At 32.4% G+C, this 25,873-nt stretch overlaps 2 protein-coding genes across 7 annotated transcripts; both read right to left on the bottom strand.

Moving 5' to 3' along the window:
• Positions 1–8,178: 8,178 nt before the first annotated feature.
• Positions 8,179–11,579, bottom strand: LOC133701813 (nuclear pore complex protein NUP50A-like). 3 transcript variants are annotated; one of them, XM_062125921.1, is made up of 3 exons: positions 11,430–11,579; positions 9,819–10,123; positions 8,179–9,767 (listed from the first exon to the last, which is right to left on the bottom strand). In XM_062125921.1, exons 2-3 carry the CDS (start codon positions 10,053–10,055, stop codon positions 8,448–8,450), a joined length of 1,557 nt encoding a protein of 518 aa, XP_061981905.1. In that variant the 5' UTR covers positions 10,056–10,123; positions 11,430–11,579; the 3' UTR covers positions 8,179–8,447. The 3 variants fall into 3 exon arrangements, with proteins under 3 accessions (XP_061981905.1, XP_061981904.1, XP_061981903.1); XM_062125920.1 differs by having other exon boundaries at positions 8,179–10,134; XM_062125919.1 differs by having other exon boundaries at positions 8,179–10,123.
• Positions 11,580–14,025: 2,446 nt separating this feature from the next.
• Positions 14,026–24,860, bottom strand: LOC133701681 (coatomer subunit beta'-2). Of its 4 annotated transcripts, none has more exons than XR_009843604.1 (26): positions 24,727–24,860; positions 24,101–24,121; positions 23,949–24,010; positions 23,762–23,816; positions 22,927–22,963; positions 22,456–22,781; positions 22,237–22,368; positions 22,004–22,152; positions 21,261–21,329; positions 21,032–21,182; positions 20,860–20,925; positions 20,153–20,341; positions 19,681–19,821; positions 19,499–19,573; positions 19,220–19,396; positions 19,028–19,119; positions 18,822–18,938; positions 18,070–18,184; positions 17,865–17,936; positions 17,262–17,458; positions 17,095–17,188; positions 16,474–16,580; positions 16,049–16,178; positions 15,496–15,699; positions 14,815–14,881; positions 14,026–14,282 (listed from the first exon to the last, which is right to left on the bottom strand). XR_009843604.1 is itself a non-coding variant. In XM_062125701.1 (26 exons), the coding sequence occupies exons 1-25, from the start codon at positions 24,727–24,729 to the stop codon at positions 14,862–14,864; spliced, it is 2,724 nt and encodes a 907-aa protein (XP_061981685.1). In that variant the 5' UTR covers positions 24,730–24,860; the 3' UTR covers positions 14,026–14,282; positions 14,815–14,861. The 4 variants fall into 4 exon arrangements, 3 of the variants coding, with proteins under 3 accessions (XP_061981685.1, XP_061981684.1, XP_061981686.1); XM_062125701.1 differs by having other exon boundaries at positions 15,573–15,699; XM_062125700.1 differs by lacking the exon at positions 14,026–14,282 and having other exon boundaries at positions 14,477–14,881.
• Positions 24,861–25,873: the final 1,013 nt, after the last annotated feature.

Here is a 25,873-nt window from a genome sequence, read left to right as displayed (position 1 = left end):
ATGAGTGTAATAAGTTGATTTACGTTGATTTTATTAATTTTTTGAGTTCTTTTAATTTAGTATTATTTTACAGGCTTGTTAGGATTTACTTGATTTATTTATCTTGAGTTATTTTTTAATTAAATATATATTTTTTAATTTTATATTTCAACAATTTAATTTTTTTATTTAGTTTTTTCTATTTTTATTCTATTCTTCAATATTAGTATTAGGTTGTTTAGAATAGTGTTGTGTTTTTTATCTTTTTTTTAAAAAAAAGAATTTATCATTTAACAATTCAATCTTTGTTTTTGTTTAGTTTTTTTTTTAATTTTATATTTTAATATTAGATTGTTCTGAAAATTATGTTTCTTATTTTTTTCAATTTTTTTTCCTGAAATGTTATATACTAGTTTTAAAGATTTATTATTTTCCTTTTTAATTTTAATATTTAACATTAAATTTGTTGGAATTAAGGTTTTATAATATATTTTTTATTTGCTTTTTCTGAATTTATCTATATTTTATAATTGAGGTTGCAAGTTTAATAGGGTGATACAAGTTGATTTAAGTCATTTTATTATTGTTTTTTCTAATTAATTTTTTCTTTATCCTTTAACATTAAATTTGTTGAAAATTAAACATTGTAATTTTTTTATTTGCTTTATTTGGAGTTATTTTAATTTCATGATCCGAGTTGCAGTTTTGACGAATTATTTTTTTGGGTCTAGAATGAGTTTTATAATTTTTTTATTTATTTTTTATAAAATTATCTTGATTTTATAGCTTGAGTTGCGAGTTTGAGAGGTTGATTCGATTCATTTGTTATGAGTTTTTTTAATTAAATATTTATTTTTTAATTTTATCATTGAATATTAATTAATTTGAAATAAAATTATGTTTTTTGTTTTTGCTTTTTAATTTTGTTCTTTAACAACCTAATTTTTTTTTTCCTGTTTAGTTAATTTTTAAACTTGTTTTGGGAATTTGCTTTGTAATCAGAGAAATATAATGAGGCTTCCTTCATACTTCAATCATATATATATAAGCATCTAAAATAGAAAACATTGAGTGGAAAAAAGATAAGATGTTATTACGATGATTATTATTGTTGTTTGATTCAACATGTTACGGGATTGAGTGTAGGAATTCAGTAATTCTCGGGACAGAGAGGTCATTTTGTAATACCAAATTGTAGAGCATCAACATGCCATGGTGGGACCAAGACTATACAAGAGCTTTTTCAAAATTAGGTGGAGCTCACTGGGGGAACCAGAATCACTGTTTTAATGGATGACATTGAAGATATGTAGTCGTTAAATGTTTATTTTTTAATTTATTTAACAAGGATAATAAGAAATTTTGGGGTCAAAATTTGTAAATAAAATTGTTATAGATACATTACATTGAAGATTAATTGTTGAAAGTATCAAACATGAGTTAAAATCAAATATAATCTAATCATCAAGATTTTACTTTTTATCTTACTTTCGATCAATTACTTAATGATTAGGATATTTTATTTTATCTATATTAAAATTTTAGATATATGTTTATCCTTGATCCTTCCCATTATTAAATTATCAAGTAGGTCAAGAAATAAATGAGCTAGCATATATATGATTTAGGAAAGTGCTTAGTTTCTTACGAAATTTGACTTACTTTCGTTATTAAATTTTTTTGTGATTTTGCACATGAATCCGTAACTTTAACAAGAATTTAAAAATAATTAAAAAAAAAACTATGGGGAATTTTTCAGAGTAATGTTTGGTCATTTCATATTTAATATATATAGAAGGGTAATTTAATTATTTTGTTAGCTTTTTTTATTTAGGATGTAAATGATAATCTTTCAAACTATACCCAGCAATCATATATAGACCAAACTATAAGATGTTAAATATATTTTTTTCCAATTCAAATCCATGTATATACTTTTTACATCCAAATATATATATTAATAAAAAGCAAAAGAGAATATAAATTTATTGTTCACATAGCACTATTTATTAAAGCATGCTTTGAGGTTTTTTTTTTCTATTTTAGTTTTTTTTTTCAATTTCATCATTTAATGTTGAGTTTACTAATATTTGATTTTATAATTTATTTTTAATTAAATTATCTCAGTCTGATGATACAGGTTGCGAGTTTGGTTAATCGACTTGATATTTTTCTTCAGTCCTTTCTTTAATGGATATTTTTTAATTTTTCCTTCAATTTGAGGTTGAGTAGGGATTCATAATTTGTTTTCATTTGTTTTCTATGAGGTTTTCTTGGTATCATGACCTGATTTGTATTTTTAATTAAATTATCTCAGTCTAATGACACAGGTTGCGAGTTTGGTTAGTCGACTTGATATTTTTCTTCAGTCCTTTCTTTAATGGATTTTTTTTTTAATTTTTCCTTCAATATGAGGTTGAGTAGGGCTTCATAATTTGTTTTCATTTGTTTTCTATGAGGTTATCTTGGTATCATGACCTGATTTGTAGGTTTGTCGGGTTATCATGTGTTGACTCAGGTTTTTATGATCATTTTTAATTGATTTGTTTTTCAATTTCATCCTTTAATATTGGTTGATCGGGAATTGAGTTTCATAATTTATTTCGATTTGTTTTCTATAGAGTTATCACAGTCTCATGACTAGGGTCACGAGTTTGATGAGTTAATTCAACTTGACTCGAGTCATTTTTTTGTCATTTTTTTTTCAATTTCATCCTTCAAAATCAGATTGATTGGGAATTGAGTTTCATAATTTGTTTTAATTTATTTTTTATAGAGTTATCATGGTCTCATGACCCAATCAAGGATTTGACAGATTAACATGGATTTACCCGAGTCAATCTAATATGTTTTCATCTCAATATTTTTTAAAAAAAGATATCATCTTGAATTATAATTTTTTTAGTCAAACTATGTTTTTAATGGTCATCCAAGTTATCTTTGGACTTGTCAAATTAATTTGTTCATATTAAATTAATCTCCACTTAATTTAAAAAAAAAATTATACTAAAAAACATATTAACAATACTGGAAAAAAAAATATATTCAAAAACAATTGATCGGGACAAATGACCCAGTACAATTCTTATCTCTAACAATTGATCGGACAAATGACCCAGTACATTTCATATATATCTATGAGTTACTTTTATTTATGTAATTATATAATTAATGTTAGAGATACGAATTTCCTTATTTCAAAATGAATTCTTTTCCTTTCAATATCATTTCCAAACTTAATTTAACATAATTAGGATGGTATTCTTCTAACTATATAGTTTGTTAATCTAACTCTATGGTCTTCTTTTTTACTTAGGTAGAACGAAAAAAACCCTAATTAAATTTACACAAATGATGGTATTACTTAAATGCTAATATCATATTCATATCTAAAAAATATAGCTACAAGTAGAATTTCTTTAATTAAGATATTCAAATTCTATCTTTTTTTAATTTCTTCAATTTTTTTTTTGTCGTGATACTTTTTTTTTCCCAAGTAAGTAAAATTTTAAGAAAAAAAATCAATGTTTCTCCTTTACAGGAAGTCATAAGAAAAACATTTGAAGTCGTTTAAGTTGGGCGAAAGAGAGAGATTTAATTGGGTCGCAAAACTTGGAAAGCATTTGAATTTCCACCGAATTTAATTTCAATAATTTTTCTTATAAATCTTCACAATCCTAGCCTACAAATTTGCTGTAACAATAATATCTTAATTTATTATTGAAACACCAGTAAAGATGTCTTTGTACGTTTAGCTTTGTATTTTAAAGTGTTTTTTTAAAATATATCAAATTAAAATTCATGCTTTTTTTAGATTTTTTTTAATGTTTTTAATATGAAGATATTAAGATCATCGATAAAACATATATTGAAAATCTAAATGATGCTTTTCTAGTGCAAATATATTTCTTACAAATACATCAGACAAATAATATCAATAATTTCTGGATGGTTTTTACAATAAAATCGGAGTAACATAAAATTCCACAATTTTTAAAGAAAGCATACAATTTCATGTATATTACACAACCTTGCTTCTTCTTATTTTTTCTTTTCTTTTCTTTTTATCCTAAAACAATAATAAAAGAGATAACTACATTGCCTATGGTGAGGCGAGAGAGATGCCAAATTCCGGGAGAAAGCAAGTTTCGCACTAATAGATGAAAAAACAGACTTTAAAATATAACTCTTCATTGTTTAGACGGCAATATATGATAAGAGAATCATACCAAAATTAATGTATTCGCCCAGAAAACCCTCCAACAATATTTACATTTGTATTTTTTTTATTATTATTAACGTTCTTATACGTACCTTGATTAATTTTATAAATTTAAAATTAACGACTATATAAGTTTCGGTAGCCCTGAGATTTATAGAACTTAAACTAGTGATCTCTATAGAGCAAATCTAGAATCTAATTAATAAAATTACACCTCTCATAATTCATTATTCAATGGTATGATTCATCCAGCAAACACTACCTCTACTGATATAAACTATCGTCTACTCGTACTTTCTGAATTGTTCAACAACATTACATATCATGCCCGCTAGCATAGAAGTTTTTTCTTATTTGATTATAAGAGATTCAGTTGTTAAGATTATAGCTTGTGTGTGTGCGTACATACTTGAATTTTTCTTACTGTCATTAAAAAAATATGTTGTTGAAGTCTTTTTGTTTCCTCATATTTCGTAAGATCATGCAAGTCTTGGATCTATACCAATATGTAGTTTTGTGCATAATAATTTTGACAAATTAAATAGAGAAAGATGATTGGTCCTCTTAAATCCGATAATTTAAACCCCATATTTTCAGCGCGAAGACCTTTGAACTTGACAAATTAAATAGAGAAAGATAAGGGATGCAATTAAAAAAAAATAAGAAAAGAATAAAACACAAAAAAAAATAGAAATACAAAAATAATGATCAAATTGAATACAAAAATTAAATGAAATAAAATATTTTGGGAAGAAATTAAAAACAAATAGTAATCAAAAGGATAAGAGTTAAAATTAAAAGAAATACAAATTGGAGGACATAATCTATTTTTAGAATGGTTGGCATGAATTTCTAGTTCACAAGAGAGGAAAAAAAAAAAAAAGAATAAGAAATTCACTGGAGCCCAACTGCACATCCACCATGAGCACGTGCCCCACCACAATGAAGAGGGCAATGCGCCACTTCCTACACTGTCACATATGGCAGTGTTTGACTACTAGAAGACGTCACATATGCTGCTCAAAAAACATAAGCGCCTCCCACTTGATGGCATATGCTATGCACACACCTACCACTTTTTTTAATTATTTTTAGATCCGTTCAAAGACTTAATTGACCCTAACCATAAGATTTAAATAGATAATTAAAAAAAACATATAAAAAATACCTAAGTGACCCTAACCATGAGTTTTATTTTGTTTTTTTTTGTAATTAAGAGCAATGTGATTATTTTATTGTGCATTCAAAGTGAAAAAGACCAAAAAACCCCTCAAACTAGTTTTAATTATTTTTACTTTTAATTGTACATAAGTCATTACACTATTAGTTTAAAATGTAAAAAGCCTAAAAAGCCTTCCAGCCCTGTTTTAATAATTTTTACTTCTAAAAGTATATAGGTCATTACATTATTCATTCATAATATAAAAAGATTGATTTGCCTTGAATAAATATAATAATAACAAATAATTCTTATGAAAAAGATTTTTCTATTCCTAAGAACCAAGTGAGAAGAATTTTTTTTATTTTACAAGAGCAAAATAATAATTTTACTGTTTTAATAAGATTTTAATAAATATAATAATAACAAATAAATCTTATGAAAAAGATTTTTCTATTCCTAAGAACCAAGTGAGAAGAATTTTTTTTATTTTACATTTTACTGTTTTAATAAGATTTTAATAAATATAATAATAACAAATAAATCTTATGAAAAAGATTTTTCTATTCCTAAGAACCAAGTGAGAAGAATTTTTTTTATTTTACAAGAGCAAAATAATAATTTTACTGTTTTAATAAGATTTTAATAAATATAATAATAACAAATAAATCTTATAAAAAGATTTTTCTATTCCTCATAACCAAGTCAGAAGAATTTTTTTTATTTTACAGGAGCAAAATAATAATTTTACTGTTCTAATAAGATTTTAAGTTTTTTTTATATAAAATTGTCTTGTAATATAGCCCGCAGTGGAGCCCTAGGCACCTAGAATAGTTTTTAGTAGCCAATGAATTTATGCTTCGCTGCAGGTTCAGGTTGTAATTTGTTTACCAAAAAAACACTAGGTATTCATACTTCTCTAATATGTTTTTTATATAAGCCCATAGAAAATCAATGTAGAATGATAAGATTATATGGATTAGAATCTCCAACAAATTAAATATTAAAAAATAAAACCTGAAAAAAAATTAATTACATAAAATGATATAAAAAAAACTTAAGGGTGAAAAAAAAATTAATAAGAAGGCAAATAAAAATTTTCAATTAAAAAGTTAAATTCAATTGGAAAATAACTTTAACAAAAGAAAAATCAAATAAAAAAATGAGGGTTAAAGTGGAAAAAATAAAAAAAAATTGATTAAAAGATGAAATTGAAAGCAAAAGAAACTTCAATAAAAGAATCAAGAAAAAAATAAAAATTTTAAAAAATAAGAATCAAAATAAAAAGCAAAACATTTAAAAAATTGTAATTGAAGGACTGCAATGAAAAAACATTATATCAAAGGAATGAGACGAAAATTAAAAATTAAAAGAATGAGAATTGAAATTAAAAACACAACAAATAATGAATTGTAATTGAAGGACTAAATCGAAAAACTACAAACTTCTTTCAAAAGAATAAGAATGAAATAAGAAATTTAAAAAATGAGAACTGAAACTATAAAAAGCATCAGAATGAAATCTGAAATTAAAAGAATAAGGATTGAAATTAAAAATCAAACATCTGAGAAAGTGTAATTGAAGGACTCAATTGTAAAATAAACAAACTTCTATAAAAGGAATCATAACGCAATAAGAAATTTAAAGAATGAGGACTGAAATTGACACAAAAACAAATAAAAAGGATAATAATGTTCTTTAGCTGCAAGGAGAAAGAAAAGAAGAGGAAAAAAAAATGATTGTTGGCAACAATACAACCACCTTTAAATGGAAGAGCATGCAGTGGAGCATCCAAGAAGATGACGGAAGACCAGATTTGACTATCGAGGGGTGTTAGATGCCACGTACACGCTGACGCATACAATACATGTGCCAATAACTTTTCTCATTTAAAAATTAATAAACACTGTGAAAATACTAAAATGTCTTCCAATGACTTGGGCAATTAAAAAAAATACGTGTGAAAGTTCAAAAATACTCCAACATACAAAGCTTCTTTTTTATCTAATCCAAGGTTAATTTCATATTTATACTACATTAACGATCAAAAAACCAAAAAAACCCTTATCCGGTAGCCCACAGATTTTTTGATTTGAGAGACAGAATTATTTTCACTGTTAAGAAACTTCTTAACAAAAAATCAAGAAACCCCTTCATCAACTATTCTAAATTTTATTGATTTTATGATAAAAAAGTATTTTTACACATGTAAAAATATTATCTTACTCTTAAACTAAGCCTAAGAAATCAACAGAGAAGAGGCAAAATGGTTATTTTATTATAACCCAAGAAATATTTCAGTGAATTAAACTATAGTAAATAACCCTAGGGTTTTAGAGTGGTAGTTAATGTGATTGTTCTATGCCTCTAGTTTCTTAGTTTTTTCATTGCAAAGGAGTGGACCGAAGATTCCTTTGGTCACATATCTTCCAATCATTTGAGCGCAAAGCCGCTAGAAAACACAAGGTCGAATCTTTTAAATCAACAGTGTTCTGACATTGTCAGCCCACCAACCATGTCTTTTAAAAATAAACCAACATGTTACTTGGCATTCTACTTTGAATTGTTGATACAGGCTTGTACTAATGGCCGCAGAATATAGCCCTGCCAAAAACCAATCAATGCAAAGCAAGCGCTTTAGACTTAACTGAAGAACTGTGCCGTGTGAAGTGCCAACGTCCACTCCACAAGTACCAGAAACAACATCAAGGCGAGCTAAGATGAAGATACAATCAACATGGCCTTTTGAGATCATCTAGAGGGTAAATGCATGCCGGATTTCCAGTAAATATTTAACATGCACCCGAGCAATACGATATGTGTATCCCTGATAGAAGGGAGAGGCTGTAAAATTGTCGAACATTCAATGTCTTTTCTGCTGTAAATTTATGCAGTTGACGCTGGTAATAACTGAAAACAAAGAACATTCTCCTGAAGACTAGACCGAAGTTATACAACAAAAACGGGAATGCGCCTTTTCAAACTACTACAAAAGGTTTCAGGATAACCCGAAAGAAATACTTTTCTTCCATGAAGAGCAGTTGATGGCTTCCCAGTACAACGTTTCTATGTAATGTGAGGCGCCTTTCACTCGTCAGAAGAAGCCTTTGGTGAATTCTCTGGAGTCTTCATAGCTGCAGGTGCTTTATCTTTATGTGCAGTGACAGCTGCACAAAACTCTTCCACGATGGAACCATCTTTGAACTTCAGTGCGAAAGTGGAAAGGCTGTCCTTACCTTCACCGATACTATTCATGCATGCAAAAGTGATACCTCGCTTGTCCATATTTGCAAGCTTCATGTCAGGATAAAGACTTGCATTCAATATCAACCTAAAATGACCCCTAGCTCTCATTAGAAGTCTGGCTCTTTCAGCCCCAGCAGCCGATACATTGACCTTGAGTTCTCCCTTCCCACGCTCCTTCCAGCCACCATCGAGAAATTCAAACAACACTGAATCAGCAGAGAAAACCACTCTTTCATTCTCTTCCCCTGTCTCAACTGGAACCTCCTGCATAGATGGAAAACCACTCCCCTCGGTCTTTGAGACAACAGAAGACAGTGAAGAACTTCCATTGTTAGAGAGACCAAATCCAAATGAAGGTTGTTCATTTTTCTGCCCAAACAGAGAACCAGAACCACTACCCAGTACAGAACCATCCTTAGGAACTGAACCAAAGGTGAATGTACTGGTGGAAAACCCAGTTCCAGCAAGCCCTGTGAAAGCATTTTGGCTACTTGAAAGCTGTTGGAATGAGTTCAAAGGGGCACCTTCGGCGCTAGAATAAACAATTTCATTACCATTATCCTTCTTATCTTGATTTTCTGTGTCATCACCTCCTGCATTTTCTTTCTCAGTCTCGTCTTCAGCTGGTTTCTCATTATCTACCTTCAATTCAGTTGCCTCATTGACTGCACTATTAATTCCCTTGTCTTCTGAACTCTCCTTTTCAATAGCATTCTCAGCCACTGGCTCATAAGTCTTGCCCTCTGACTCCTTACTCTTCTCCTCATCTTCAGAAATTTCAGTCACTGGCTTGTCTACGGCTTTTCCCTTATCTTCCACGCTCACCTTGTCCACAGCAGTCTCAGCCACTGGCTCATCAGTCTTGCCCTCTGCCTCCTTACTCTTCTCCTCATCTTCAGAAATTTCAGTCACTGGCTTATCTAAGGCTTTTCCCTTATCTTCCACGCTCACCTTGTCCACAGCAGTCTCAGCCACTGGCTCATCAGTCTTACATGTGGCAACTTCAGCCACTGGCTTATCAATCTCACTCTCTGACAGCTCACTCTTCTCGCCTTTACCCTTTTCAACCTCCTCACAAGTATCACTTTGGCCTGCTTCTGACACTTGCTGCTTAGCACTAACTACTTCAATCGTGGCTACAGCAGGGGCTGCAATTGGCTCCTTAGCACTAACTACTTCAATCGTGGCTACAGCAGGGGCTGCAATTGGCTCAGTCGGAGGAACCAGGCGAATGCCAGCAAATGGATTGGATGACGGAGTTGAAGTGGTTTGACTGCGACGAACTTTCACAATTTTTCTTCTTGCCAGTACCTCATCACTGGCTTTCTTGAAAGTTCCAGCTTCTTGCTCGACAGAGCCATCATCATCAAGACCAGGGTTGTCTCTGGAGATCTCACTGCTAGCAGCCCTCTTCTTAGAAGAAGGAAGGGCATTTTCTGCATCCCCCATTGTTAAACAAAGCCAAAAACCTTAACCTTGTGAACTGTTGTCCCCACAAGACAGAGTAAAGATGAAACCTGCATATCAACTGATTTTATCTTTCTCATCATAGGACTATCAAATAAATACCAAACCATACGAGCACAAAGAGTTTCTAACTTGCAGAGCAGGCTAATAATCAAAAATACACAATCGAACAATAAACTTGCAAATTCTTATGCACTGATTTTTTTCTAAGATTTCATTACTTCAACCCATTAAAAAAATTGTAGATACCACTACAGTCTATCCTTAAAGGAAGGTAACCGAGGGTTAAAAATTTAAACCATGCACATCAGAAACAACCAATGGCACAACAGGACACGCTTTTTCTCTCATTTATGCATTAACAGAGTCTCAATGATATTTTTATCCCGGAAACAAAGAACCAAGTACATAAAATGTCAGGCTCTCAATACATTGATCACTTATACCAAAGTCACATTCAGCAAAAGGCTCTAAGCCTAGCTAGCTATCTCACATCCAACTAACATGTCCACGATCAGCAAGTGAAAAATGAAATCAGGAATCACCTAAATGCATAATTGAGAGCAGCAGTAAAATTAACTGGATGGAATTGTCGTTAAATTTTTCCTCGTGTCCAAAACAATCCCATCTCAAGCTTATATCAAACATACATTTCTAGACAAGTTCATTATGATTATCACAGGCAAACATGGAGAACCAAAAGAAATACGAGGATGTGCAGTAAAAAGAAAGGGAAAATGAATTTCAACTCTGACAGTCTCAACAACAAAAGAAAGGGAGGTTAAATCATTCAAAATGATCAGCTTAGAGTCAGTTTGTTAAAGCTGGCATTAACAGATAAAAAGAAGTTGGTAGCAAGCCAATGAGGGCAAAAGCAAGAGTCCTGCTTACAAGCCTAGACGAGAAATAATTTGAAATAAAAACAAGCCATGGGATTAAAAAATACTCTCCTCCCTACTAGTTAATTGCAAAAAAAAAAAAAGAGCTAAAACAAAGCATTTCCAGTAAAATATCGGATTCCATTTGGAGTTCAAAAAAACCTAAACTAAAATTTCTCCATTCACTTCACGTTAGTTCAATAATCCCACTAATGAAACCAAAGGTGATAGCTAATAAAAGCAAGCAATCCAAGCTAAATCGGCGGTTTTGTCAACTGGGTCATCAACAATAAAAGTCCAAATCTTTTAGAATTCTAACAAGAGTAGAGTAGAGGATACATGCAACAAATTAATAAGACAAGAAATTTTGAAAATAAAAACCAAAACACTCGCACTGGGAAACAGAGACAGAGGAAAGTAAAAAAGCAAGTAGATTCAGTATGTGAAAGCAAAGGTGGAGGAGGAATATGAGACTTACGAGAGCAGGAGCAGGAGCAAAACCCTAGCAGAGGAGATCCAAAGATGAAAAGGGTTTGTGATGTTTTTGATATTATTTGGGGAGAAGTATGCTATGGAATGGATTATAGAAGAGTGTGAGAAATAAAAGAAAGGCTTGATTACAAATTACAAGTGCCCTTAATATATATATATATATATATATATATATATATATATATATATATATATATATATATATATATATATATATATATATATTATTTTCTTTTTCTCATGGTTGCTTTTATGGAATTTGTGGAGCTAAATGATTTACACGTGTATAATCGGGCCTTTATAGTTTCATTTCAGAATGTTCCCAAAATCATATGAGTCATTATTTTTTTTATTTGATGTCAAATATGAGCTTATGACAATTGCCAAGTATTTTTTAAAAATTATTTTTATTAAAAAAATATAATTATGCTTTTTAAAATAATATTTTATAATTTAATTTTAAAGCTCTAATATTTCATTTAAAAAAAAATAAAAAAATATCTTGTATAACAATACCAAATGAAAAGGTTATTATTTGATATTATGATAGCAGTTTTTAAAGTATTTTTTATTTTAAAATTTATTACAATAATATTTTTTATATAATTTTAATGAACTAATGTTTCATTTAAAAAAATAAAAAATATATTGTATAACAATACTAAATAAGAAAGTTATTGTTTAATATTGTAATAATATTTATTTTTCAAAGTATTTTTTATTTTAAAGTTTATTAAAATAATATTTTTTATTTTTAAAAATTTATTCTTAACAACAATATATCAAAATGATTTAAAAATATTAAAAAATTATTTTTAAAAAAATCAATTTTTTATAAAAACACAGCCTTGCCGCCTTGGAAACACAATATAAAGCTTCTTGAATTAATCAATTTGGCATCATGGGATGAACGAGGTCTCTTCTCTTTTAACCCATAACATAGCAATAGCATAGTCTTGTTTTCTTATGGTATGGTATATAAGGAGAGGCCAATCTTTCTTTAAAAAACTAACAAGAGATATCGTGATTTGTTTTTAAAATACAACTTTAATATATATATATATATATATATATATATATATAAAAGAAAAGGAAATTTCATGATCAAAACATGTATGGAATTGGAGGGGTGAGAGGGAAATCATGCCTATTGCTCCACTTTTATATAGAATTTGAACATGCAAATGTACCAAATAATTATTTTTTTCTTTCATGAAGGTTTAAATTTGAGAAAATAAAAGGGATTTAACTAATGGCTAATAAATGATTAAAACATAATAACCGAACCGACAAGGTTGCATTTCTAGAGAGAGAGAGAGAGAGTATGGAGAAACAATCATGAAGTTTTTATATGAATTTCAAATAATAAAATAGGATACTCACCAAGTAAAATAAAAATAAATGTGAGGCGGGAGCATGCACTTAAAGTCTTGATTCACACACAAACTAATCTCAGAAAATACCTTTTTATATTTAAATAAAAAGAAAGATAAGATACTCAAACACATCCATGCATATATAAACATTATCACTTGGAGCTTGAGTGGAATTATTATAATAATTGTTTTTAAAAGTATTTTTTATATTAACACATCAAAACAATTTAAAAACATTAAAAAAATTTAATTTAAAATAATAAAAAGTAAAGAGTTTATGAAACACAAAAATAAATACTCTTAAGAATAATTTTACCTTTATTGACATTTAAACAACATTAATTCCCATTTTAAACCCAAGCAATCCTTTCATTGCCTTCCATAATCTAAAGATAAAATGATTTATGTATATAAAAGAACATCAAATTAAATTTTCATAAATTTTGTAAATAGTAAAATATAGATCTGATAAATTTTAAATGATTGGTATCTCTCTTTTTTTATATATATAAAAAAAGGAGTCTTTTTCATATAAAAAGTGTGTTTTTATTACATACAAAATAGAGTGAATATATATTAAATTAATTAAATAAAGGTAAACATGAAGCATTAAGTCTTGTATTTGTCTCTCGAAGCAACAATTGACAGTCCTAAAATAGCATTATTTTTTTCATCTTCGTTCTTTTTTTAGTACACTAAATTTTCATCGGATCAAGAAACACATTTACCATATTGCTAATTGCTTCAAGGGTCGATTACGCACACAGCATTGGTCTACAACCTCGTCGTTCCCATAACCAGCTAGCTATAGACGAGTTTCAGACAACAGTAGTTCTACTCGTCTTTGTCGACTCCAACCCACAAATCCTAGCTATTCTCTGGCCCATCAAATTATGGACTGTTGCAGGCTGAGGTAGCTTTCTCTCTCGACAAAGCTTGGGGAGGAAGCGTTGGAGCACATTCCACCTGGGTATTAAGATTTCAGGGAACGCCGCCTCGCAGCCATTGATCAAAAGCAGGATCTGTCTACGCATCTCCGTATCCCAGAATCATTACATAGAAATTCCCGGCATCACTAATAGAGTGCCAATGACACTCCAAGGCGCATGCACAGGACCAGTTACGGGAGAAGCAAGTCGTATTTACTGATGCGCACATGGCGAATTACACATGTAAGAGAACGCATAGAAAAGGAATGCCATGGGATTTCAAATAACTAAATTTAATAGGCAAAAGAGAGAGTTAGATGGGCCACTCTCGAAATTCAAATTTCTAGTTTCGAAACAGGCAATAAACTTTAGGAATATGGACTCGGAATATGCTAAAACATCAACTGTAATAGGAACTAGGATCCTTTAAACGACATGCTCCATGACAAAAATTCAAAGCGCTACAGAGCCACACCACCTCTGGAAAGAGAGCAGATCCCTATAGTAACCTCTTTCTAGCATCCCGCAGGCAACCTGAGTTCACCCAAGAAATATAAACAATAAACGGGGCGGAAACACCATTTGAAGTAGGTTTTTACTACATTGAGAAAAACAGCCATTTTACATTTAACCGAAAGCAATTGCTATTTATCCGTGTACTGCTGGTAAATTAACTATGTAACCAACGTTAACCATACTCAAAAAAAAAAAAAAAAACACCATCCACGTTTGAAATTCTCTGTAAAAAAATCATCATCAATCCTAGCCATGCATTCGCCCAAATTCATTTGCATATGGAAAATCATACAAAAAAAATAATCAACTTGAATGATGTTGAAGTGCCCTATCCAAAACATAATTCGTTAAAGGTCACAACCTAATGGTACACAAAATTCCATTTATGTATTTGTGGTGAGAACTTTCTGCTAGATCCCACTTCTAGTGGAGTTTCTTCAATACTTTGCACCAAACCACACGGTGGTTGCGTTCACCAGTACTCTGTTCAAACTTGTTCATCTCTATATATTCAAAACCTATCCATTATATCTAAGCATGCTTTTCTCACCTTATCGGGGACTAATACAGCTGGATCGATTGTCTTGGAAGCAGGACCTAGTGGTGTGGTGTAAGCACTGCAAACAAAAAGGATAGAGTAAGGACCAAGATGTCATATACCACTCACCCACTCAAATTGCAAATGGCGCCATTTTAAGGGGAAAATTAAAAAACCTCCCGTTCAAAACATAGACAAAACAATTCAAAATTTTCCAGAAGAAAGATGCCAAAATGCAAGAACGTATTTTAACATATAAATATAACAGCACATGGAGACAACCAGAAGTGGATAGCTGCAAAAATCCAACACTTCAATTCTAACAATAATGGTATTAAGTGGCCTAACACTGCTAGAGATCCATTAAGTTGTAAATCAATGTAAGAGGTCAGAAGAATTGGTTTGAACCTCAACTATATGATAGATGCATGCTTGTTATTAAAAACAAATGTATATAAAGAGAAACAGCCAGACCTTGTAAGACTGAGATGATGTCATCAGTTAGACAACTAGCACAACCTAATCCTGACTAGACCTAAACTTTGAGTCAGCAATTGATGAGCCGATAAAAAATTGTGCTGGCAGAGCACATTAAAGAAAAATGAATTTTTTCCCCATAGTTGTGGTAGTGGTAGAGAAAAATAACATGTGAAATTGGGAGTTAGAGATGACATTCCAGAATCAATTAATCACCAGAGACAAAATTTGGATTTTCACACTGCCCCAACCAATTTGCTTTTAGGCTGACGGGGTTCCTTCATTATTCGTACCCCACTCTTCCTCAGGCTCGTTTCCATTAACGAGTACAGCACCATCCGTGGACTCTGCATCCACCACAACTGCTTCCTCTTGGCTCCCTTCTTCGCCATTCTGTTCATCTCCATTCTCTTCTTCAGCCTGTGAGAAATAGAATAAATACATGTAAAAACAAAAGGTCACAAACTGAAAAGCAGAATAGTCACCAATGCATTCATTTAGTGCAGCTCTCCAAATAATAAGGAAAATCAGGAAATTTATAGACTACTTGAGCATTGAACAAGTAATCTCATAACACAAGCAATCTTATGTGAGACTAAAGTAGGCTACATGCATGCCATCGATCATTTAGGAGGAAGATTTCTCAAGAGAGGAAATACAAATGCACATCTCATAACACACATCACCCTACTAAATGAACTTTAAATAAATGGAACAAAGAAAGGCAGCTGAAATGTAAAAGAGATTTAAAACCCTATTGACAAAATACCTCATGATCAAAGTCTCCATTTTCAAGAGGTTCCTCCTCTTCTATTTGCATGTTTCTGAAAGCCTCCACAAGGGTGATGTGAGGTTTATCAGCATGTGTTTGGTAGTCCTCTGCAGGAGGATACACGCCCCTACAGAAGCAATATCAGAGCCATTAATAAGCTATTTATCAGAAAATTCAAAAATTCATATTAAAATTCTGTGTTATGCTGTAAGCCTTGGGATAATGGTTAACTGAAAACTAGACATACTGGATCTCCATATTGTAAGCTAGATCCAGAGAAATTAATTTTGAAAGAGAGATTCTTTTTCTTCTAAACTTATCAGCTATCCATTGAAACCAGTGTAAAATTACATTCCATTCAAGGACAGTGCCAGCCATATGTGAATTTGTGGAGAGTGTACACAAGTGCTCTTCAAAAGTACCTTGTTTCTGCAGCTCTAGATTCAACAGATAAAGCAACTTGCCAATCATCGAACATATTTGGATATTCTTCAGGATCAGCCAGAGATTCAGCAGCTTTTGGATTAACCTATAAAACAACACAAACTAGGACCATAAGACTCATGCTATGTGTGGACAAAACAATATCTACAGACCTATTACTTTAATTTAAGAAAAAAAATCATTCCTTTACAAATTTTAAATAGGATAACAAGGAATATATATCAATAATAATAGATTAATATATATTAGTTTTTTAACTGGTAATTGGAGTTCTTTGTATTACAGAGCCTAGTGATGGGGAGAAAGCATTGCTAAGGGAAAAGAAATAAAATAAATTTAGCTTTATCACAATTTATTCCAGCCCTAGAATTACAGTATAATGTCACTTGAAGTAACAGTTTACTTTCTTTTAAACTGAATCTAATTTGCTTGAAGCTTATTGATGATGTAAATCAATCAAAGCACCCCTCAACAGGATGTAAGATATTGAATTCACATAATTGGATACATGTAGAAAACGAGAATAGGAGGATCATAGCAGAAAGGCCAGAGACCCAAGAGATTCTAAGTGAAACAAAAACACAAGAATGACAGGATACCTTGTTCAGGTCTTTCCTCCAAAGCGCCACAATCTCTGAAACCTTGCTGGGAAGATAAGATCGTGCCATCAAAGCAGCCTCAGGTATCCGATTGCTGCAAGAATAGTGCTTCAATGTCTAAAATCAAAAGAACCACTGTTCTCATCTTAAGTAGTTGAGAAAATTACCGTTCCACCAACAGCTGGAGGCAGTCTTCAACTTTGCCCAACATGAATAAACAAAGGAATGCAACATTAATCTTCCCCTGTTCTATTGCCAGGGATCCAAGCTTTGATATCCCTTCAGCATCTCCTAAGGAAGAATACAGCAGCAGCAAACCACTCAAGTCTGTTGCGTGCTTCATGCATTCCTCAGCCATTTCCAACTGCAGTAGCAACTCAAAATAAGAGATATAAGAGTAGACTAGTAACCAGAAAAGTTTCCTGAAATGTGACAGGAACCATAAGCAACAATGTGAAAACTCAAAGTTCATATAGGTATGAACTTGATCTAAAATCCAACAGAAGTTTGCTCATTTAGTCTATAGGATTGTTAAATCAACCTATTTCTTCTAACTGCCCCGGCCTCAAGCAAAAAAATGTATACAAACAATATTATTATTTTAAGCAGCTATCTCCAAGACCCCAGAACATTTCTCAGTTAAGTGAGATAATAATTCTGCATTCTGTTTTCCACCTCAGCATATATGATGTCCAGGACACATAGGATCATCACGTAGAATTTTAGTTTACTCCAGTGAAGGCCATAAGTATATCAGACCATAATTATACCTTTCCATTGGACATAGCTAACTCTCCCAACTGTTTCCATTTTGACTCACTCTGCACTTCAATGGCAATTTCCTGTAAAAGAAAGGTATGCCTATTCAGAACAGACACAAGGTTGTCGTTTTATCCAAAGGAGATGGCAACTTAAGAAAAAAGCTTCCATGATTGCTTGTATAGACTAACCAAAAATAACATCAACTAGCCTCACCTTTGCAACCTCTAATCTACCAAGCTGTATAGCTAGCTCAAATCTATAATCAGGGTCAGTGGCTACTTCCAGAGCATCCTCTATCATACCTCGTGATTCCAAGAAATGTGCCACACTAGCAATCAAAGTTGATATTCCATCAGAAAACAAGAGCTTCAATACCCATACTTCATAGTTTAACCAACAAGAAGCAAAGCACATGGTGGGAATTATGAAGTTCTATGAAAAGTTTACAAAGGGAAAGGGAAGGCGAAAATGAAGAGCCAGCCCTGTAACCACATAACAATCTCTCAAATTTGAAATTGCAAGAACATTCAAAACACAAACACAACATCTGGATGCTTTATACCAAGAATAAAAAAGGACCACAGATCATGATGACAAAGAAATGGTTTTATTAAAAATAAAAAACAAAAAAACAGTGCTAATGTAGCAAAAGTTTCAAGAAATCTGTCGCACGTGAAATAAATATTTCTACAGCAAAAGGTAGGGAATCTTGAAGTCAAAATAGCCAATAAAAACAAAATATAACATAGATTATCATAAATATTAAGAAATTAAAAAGAATCTCCTAGCAATATCAAAGCAACTAATTCTATTTTGTTAAAATGTGACAAGCATGAGGCAATAATGATGTTGAACACCCAAAAATAACAATATTTCAAAGTAGCCAACTGTCAAATCACTCATTTTCTGGAGAACAAATATAAATATCCATTTGCCAATATCTAAGAACTAGCAAATGCGAGTACCTATTATGATGTTCTTTAGGAATTGAAGGTAAGAGTTCACTGGCCCTCTCCAGATCTCCCCGCATCACCAGAGTCTTGTACTCAATTAAGCTAAGAAGTAAAGTGTACCCCGTGACACTGCTCGAGGACAAAAGAAGAAAACACGAAAGAGAGGTTAAAAGCAAAATAATATAAATTCCAAAAACAGCTAAAGAAAAACTACCTACTTGAATTCTTTGTCTATCAAATACACCCGACTTTGACTAGCAAGGTACCCAAGCAAGTACATGGGGTGGTCCAAATGATACATGGTGGTCACCTAAAACAATTTTGTTAGCTATGAATACAGCTACTTAAAATCCAAGGAAAGGAGTCGTATTTGAATGTATCAAGTCAGCAAGCACAAGGATGCAAGGTACCTCGCCTCCAACACAGTAATTGAGCCTCCAGGAGGAGTTATTGTATATGAAACAATCCCCAACCCATAAGCCAGTTCTGACACGTTCATTGGTTTCATGGAGAAGCTCAAATGCATCCTCAACACCTTGTTCATCCACAGGTTTTCCACTATCTAAATAAGATGAAACTATGTCACGCTGCAAAATTAAACAAACATCATTTAAAATTCATTAATGCAGGCATAATGAAGACAGCAAGTGAATACATAAACAAATCAAGAGATCAATAGGCAGACTCACATTGTATTTGAGGATGTAGAATGATGCATCACTAGCAATGGCCACTAAATCTCCACTATCAGCCCAATAGAGATTCTGATATATTCAAGATCAGTATTAACATTTACTACACAAGGAACTTGGAATAGAAATGTGTTGTCTGGAAAAATTGTCAAGACAGCAACAAAACCCATGATACTTACTTTCACAGTAACATCAATTCTCCTAATCAACCTGCATTCAGCCCAGTCATAGAAACAAATAAAATCATTTGAGCACATGGCCAACAGGGTTCCTCCATAAATACGCTCAGCTGAAAAGGTTGGCCGGACACTCTTCTTTTCCTGAAAGAAATCACCATCATTTAACCCCATATTTCACATACAATAGTTAAGATGTTAACACAACAGCTAGAACAACGAATGTTGAGAAACCTAAACAATTCTGTTATCATCCAGGAATTATAAGCCAAAGCATGATCACACGTGTCACAAGATGAAAGCATACACATTACTAGTGACTCTGAGATAAATGTTAAAACAATTTTCCTAAAATTAGCAAGGCATGTTACATTTGTTTTCTCTGCCCCAACCAACTTGAGAAAATGCCCACTTCTCCAGAACAATACAATTAACCAAATAGCAAGCATAAGATAAGCTAAGAAAGAGGACAGACCTGGAAATTTTTGCTGAAAATCTTAATCTTTGATGTACTTTCTCTAACAGCATATTCACCATCCGAAGACCAAACAAATTCAAGTGCAGAACCAAATGATCTGTTTCTCCATGCTAAAGCTGTATATATGATGTACTCACCATCTCCACAAACAACAACAAACCTCCCATTGGGATTGTGTTTTAAGCTCTGTAAAATAAGTGCAGCAGAAAAAATAAGTCACCCATGCACCACACATGGACATTCCAAGATAGATTACAAGAACAAAGCAGATGTTTTCCTTGGCCTTCTCCCAACACATTTAATGCTATATCTATGTACGTTACAAGCTGCTTTTCCACCTTGATAAATAGTCCATAATGCAACTATGCACATACATGTTACAAGGACTGCTCCCACAAATAAAGTTGGAAAAGAGAAATGGATGCAAGGGACGAGAAAATACAGAACAGTAATTTGTCTCTGATGCATCTAAATCAAGTTTAAGAGACATTTTACAGACTTTACTTCCTACAGGGTAAAAACAGCAATCTGCTCTGGGCTGCTACATCAGTAGAATTTTCTTAACCAGCAAGTAATTGTAAATCTTAGAAAAAGATGTCGGTCTAAAATAAGTTATGTTAACCTCACCGGGATGCATGAGGAAATTTACACAGTTTCAACCAAGAAAAAGAAATCATGAAATGTGACAAGAGTTGCCAACTCACTTGGGGGTAAAGATCACATGTTCCCAACTCCTTAACAGCCAAAGGCAATCTTTCACCATCAGTCACCTAAATCATAGAGAACAAAGCCTGATGTAATGCCGAGCAAAAGAACCTTTTGGTTCAAGATTTTATCTCAAGTAGCAATTATGAGGTGGTCTAATTGAATCCAAACCTCAAAATCTGCCCCCACACTCTTAATGTTCACAGTTTGAATTTCATTGTGCTTTGCCCATATAATCTTTCCACTATTGTCCATGCTAGCCACAGGTTCTTCTCGGCCGATCTTGACCATAATGGTTCCTTCATCATACCCAATCACAACACTGCACAAAGAAATTGATAGCCATTCTGCTTTTACTCATCATCAACAAAAACTCATTTTCTAAAGATGAGACACATACCGGCGTGAACCTTTCATGTATCCAACAGCCCACACTCGTTCCAAGCCATAATTCAAGGTGTTCTCAAGCCTGTAAGCAATGAAACATGTCTTAAAGTCTGTAACATAAAGGCAAACAGAAATCATATAATATGTGTGTGTGTTATGTATATACACACAACATGTTTACACCAAAGAACAATAAAGAAAAACAGAAAGCAACTATTTAGCTTAAGCTTTTCAAGATTTTGCATCTTCTAACCCTAATCAATTTAACTCCTCAAAACATCAACCTATTCCAGCCTCTACTGGGCTGCATTCACCGATGGAGACAAATCTTTCCATTTAATATCAAATTATGGCTGCAAATATGCATGTATTCATGACATTTCCCGTACTGGTAAAATTAAAATCCTAAGGCTAGTTGACTAAACAAAAGCAGAAGGAACATAGTTTTCAGGTGTATGAAATTCTAGGAAGCCCATATTGCCTGAACAAACAAACCCATAGTCTCGGATTGGGAGATATATAAAAATTAAAAGGGAAAATAATATACAAGTGGTTCACCGAAGAGATATAATAATAAATAAATAAAAATTGTTTCACCAAATCTTTCTTGCAAAAATGCTGAAAATCCTTCTCATTGAGGTTTGCTACTTGAATCAGAATGTATGCATTCCAATTTCAATGTAGAACAGTATACAAGTGCACATAAAAGTTACCAGAGACATACCAACATTAAGTTTATACAGCAAAATGGATTACCTGTAAGTTGTTGAATGCCATATACGAACAGTCCCATCTTCAGAACCTGTAATTATTATTGGAAGTTCAGGATGAAAACATACAGCAGAGACATTGTGTGTGTGGCCTTCTAAGGTCTGGACACAGCTTTTCGTTTGATAATCCCATACCTGCTTGAAAAAATGACCCATTAAGATTCTAAATCAAGATAAATATGTTAACCAAACAGCTAAATAAACACATAAAGGACAGACCTTCGCAGTGTGATCATCAGAGCCAGTGATTAAATAAGGTTTATCTCCACCTGTAAAGTAATCAACACAATTTACTCCTTTCTGGTGGGCATCCAGAGTAAAATTTGGGTCGGGAGAGCCAAGATTCCAAATCTAAAACAAAAAATACCCAATTAAAGTGAGCCAAGTGAAGCATGTAAAGCATATACAAAAATTAGCAGCAGGGAACATCCCTTGTACCTTTATGGTGCGATCAAGGGATGCACTTGCAAAAGTGTTGGTGTCTTTAGGATTAAAAGTAACTTGCATCACATAATGGGAATGTCCCTCAAATATCTGAGTACAAGCCCATCCCTTCTCCCAGTCCCAAAGTTTTATAAGCATGTCATCAGATGATGACAACACATAGGGAAGGGTAGGATGGACGGCCACACATCTAATGTAATCTGTATGAGCCTCAAAAACTTTAATCTTATCCATTGTGTTGTAGTTGTACACACGAATATGCATGTCATCAGCTCCAGCAACAACCCACTGCTTTCGTGCTATGAACTTGGCTGACCTAACTGCAGACACATAATGTAAACTTCAGAAGACTTGATAGTTACAAAAAAGACAAAAACATACTTCAGAGAATAGAGATAACTTTCTTCAAAGAAAAACATGCTGTAAAAATAACTTTTTACAGTGGAAGCAAATATTATCATATACCTGGCAACTCAGTGACCTCAAAAGACTTCGCCATGGTCTGGAGGAGATCAAGGATATTTATGTTAGAAGGGAAAAAATAAAAACCTCCAAGTAAATAATCAATTTTAAGAAAATTTACAGATCAAAAACAACAAAAGGAAACTTTGCCACTGATTTGTGTGTAGCAAAATAAAAATACATTTGATGACAAGTATCTCACAAGATAGTCAGCAGCAAGTTTATTTTTCAAACTTACTTTTGTCTACAGAAATGGAAAAATAAATTGTAACACTTCCTATTGATATGGTGGACGTGTTCTATGCTTCCTCCATTCATGGTCCATAATCCAATTTGCTAAGGGGCCAAACAACTCATAACATTGCAGCTTTTCCTACCCCTAATAGTCTACTACTTCATCACTGTTCCCATCTGATAAAAACAAATTCAAATGGTAACCAGTTTCACAGGTTGACAGAAAGCATGACAAGTTTTGATCCCAATTACATGTAACTTGTTCAGTTTTTCATAAACAGGTCACCTTTCAAGGCCCAACTCATAACAGCCAGCAACTCACATGGGAAAATATTTTTATATTTTTTCCTCTAAAATAATTACAGAAGATGATAGAGAATTATGAGCATTCACATTAAAAACATTGATTTTGGAAGCCCATAACCACTCAAAGTTAACTAAAGTTACTGATCATGATGCTTCACTGTTCAAACATAAACATATTTTTTAAAAAGCTATCATGACCATCAACAAGAATCACCCTACTTTGAACAGTTTCTTTGTCATTGCAAAAGTGAATAAACCACAATCATGAAGCAAAGCTAGTACAATTACATTCCCCTACCTGTGACTGGTAGTTCCAAATACACACAGTCCCTGAATACAAACTCACTAGAATCCTGCAGAAACCCAAATCACAAATATAAAAATACATCAAGTTAAGACTAACATATCTACAAATTACTTCTCTTTGCATCAAATGACTAACAAATTAAGTAAATAAAATGCAAAAAAAGAAGAATATAATTTACCATGGTTCTGTTGGATGTAGATCGACTGACTTTACTCTCTCCGATCTTTGAGCAAGTTTCCTCTGATCCAGATACAAAAACAAGAATATCACTCACACAATCATTTAAAAAGAAAAACTTGGGAAATTAAAGCTGCAAATATATAAGAATACCTTGATTTCGAGTCTGAGAGGCTGTTGATACAGAACAAAACAAACACATCAGTCCCAAAATTATATACTAGATCTCAAATTAATCCAGAAAAAAACAAATCCACGTTGATCCATTTTGTGAACAATGAAATAAGAAAAAAATCAGAATTTCAAAACAACCAAGTCAAAACGAAAACTAATTCTACATTCCAGATATTCCTTCACTTTCCGAGCAACCAAACACACCTCCAAAACTTGCATTACTCTAAAAATCCATAAATTCAAATTCCACCCGTAACTAAGACCAGATCTCAGCAAAATTGAAGACCTGAACACTCCATTTGGTCACTAAGAAATCAATGCGAGCATCGAGAACCTGCGATTCCGAGCTACCAAACAGAGCGGAACTGATTCCAATGTCCCACATTTGATTAAATCAACGGAGAAAAGTATTCAATTGTGTGATTAGACGCTATGAGTTTATACAATTAGAAGCGTAATTAGATAAGAGTAACAAATCAAAGCAGATTTCAACCAGATCTAACGCGTACTCGAACTCGAAAGTGAAGGCTACAAAACGACAATACAAATTGGACGAGAATAGAAAAAGATTGAATGGAAAAAACAACGATAGATCACGAACTAACCATTTTTGCAGATCGCGAGAGCTAGAGATCCAGGTGAAAGGTTCTAAATTCAGAGAGAGAGAGAGAGAGAGAGAGAGAGAGGTTTTGTATAAGCGAGTCTTGTGTGTGTTGATCTGCGAGAGAGAGGGAGAGAGACGGGGTGTAAATTAAGGAACGGAATTACGAAAGCACCACTGCATGGGGCAGCTATAGTATGGAGCTGTATAGTGTAAGTTACGATGCTTCCTTGATTTTAATGGTGATGATGTTGAGTTTGGACGTTGAGGATTTTAAGAGAGGTGTCCAATGCATAGTTATGACAACCGGTCTAGGACAACCCGCTCAAAGCTCTAGTTGGAGGTCAGCTGGTTAATCTATATTAACCCAAGCATTGTTTTCATAAAAACCTTGAAACAATGTTATCTTAAAAAAAAACATGTTTTTATTGACTCGACCATAACCAGCCCCAAACCAAGAGTTTATTAAATTAACTCATCAAGTCAGGGCAAGCTTTATAACTCGAGTGCAATGGTATGTGTTCACTTAACAGTGTGTGATAAGAAGCGGATAGGATGAGTTTGGTTGCTAACCCAGGATTTTTTATTTTTGTTGTTTTAGAATTGATGTCTTATTATTTAAAACTTGTATATTGGTTCGCGCTTTGCAACGGGTTAATATTAATTTTAAAAAAAATATAAAAATATATATTAAAAATATAAAGAATATTTTAAGCGTCTTGAGTTTAGTAGTCATATCAAACTCAAGCAACTTGGGTTGCCTAGTCATATCAAACTCAAGCAACTTGGGTTGCCATAGATCTGGCAGTCATGCCAAACCCATGCGATTTGGGTCTGGAGGCCAAGCGACTTGGGTCTAGCGGCAATGTCGACCCCAAGTCTGAGTAGGTGATAATTAAAATGTTGAAACTTATAATTTTTTTATTTTTTATAAGAAAAAACATTTAAATTATCTTTGAAGTATCATAAACAGAAATTTAAAATCAGAAATTATTTATAAACAACAAATCATCACAAAAATATAATTTTATATTTTACATCTAAAAATTCAAATCATATCTTCTCATTAAAATAGTTCATTTTTTATGTTTATAAATTTGTTATTCCTTCCATAGAAATTATATCTTCTCTCTTTTTTTTTCTCTTCTTTA

The sequence above is a fragment of the Populus nigra genome, chromosome 8, assembly GCF_951802175.1.
Source record: "Populus nigra chromosome 8, ddPopNigr1.1, whole genome shotgun sequence".
Classification (NCBI taxonomy): Eukaryota; Viridiplantae; Streptophyta; class Magnoliopsida; order Malpighiales; family Salicaceae; genus Populus; species Populus nigra.
Note: the sequence above shows the minus strand (reverse complement) of the source record. Positions and strands in the feature narration are given on the sequence as shown.